Raw genomic sequence first — 646 nt, forward strand, 5'->3', positions numbered from 1 at the left:
CAATAACACACTACACCTTGTCCATCTCCTGTCCACAAATCTACCGGAAAGCCAGACACTATAATCATGCAAAAGCTGCCCACCTGTCATGCAGAGTACATGCACCAACCTTCCAGACGCACTCCGGAGGAAGGGCGTTGCTGGAGGTCATGCGAGGCCCAGAAGTCATTCTCGCCGCCGTGGTGCAAGTGCAGGAGCCTTTGCAACACGGGTCGGGTGACATTCGTGCTCTCCATTTCCGCTTGCAACAGCAACCCCAGCGCCTCGGTCTGGCAGAGGGAAAAGAGAGACGTGTCAGACTAATGTCTATTTGGTATAGTTTCAGTTCACGCAGCCGTATGGTACAAGGTAAACCTTGCCTTGAATGGACAGACGGCACAAAAATGAGACACGTTTCATCTAAGGAATTTCCTCCGCAAGCTGATAATAAGTGACTTGTGCAACTCTGGTGCACATTTACATAATGATAAGAAAAATCTAATGACCCTATCATCCTATCATAAAGACAGGGGAATGCTACAAACGCTGATACACGAAATAATCAGCGCAGACCTACAATAACACTAAAAATGTGACAAATGCCGTGCAAAGAGCAAGTCCACGGCGATCAGGAAATTCAGCGATAGGGTTAAGATTTTTGGCACAA

General features: G+C 47.5%; 1 protein-coding gene across 1 annotated transcript in view; it reads right to left on the reverse strand.

The window, feature by feature from the left end:
• The window catches only part of LOC119586511, a gene marked incomplete in the record, with an annotated part of 6,864 nt that overhangs the window by 2,707 nt on the left and 3,511 nt on the right, over positions 1-646 (reverse strand). The window contains 1 exon segment of the mRNA XM_037935252.1: positions 110-269. Coding sequence (XP_037791180.1) covers positions 110-269 — 160 coding nt within the window.

This window comes from Penaeus monodon, chromosome 21 (genome assembly GCF_015228065.2).
Source record: "Penaeus monodon isolate SGIC_2016 chromosome 21, NSTDA_Pmon_1, whole genome shotgun sequence".
NCBI lineage: Eukaryota > Metazoa > Arthropoda > Malacostraca > Decapoda > Penaeidae > Penaeus > Penaeus monodon.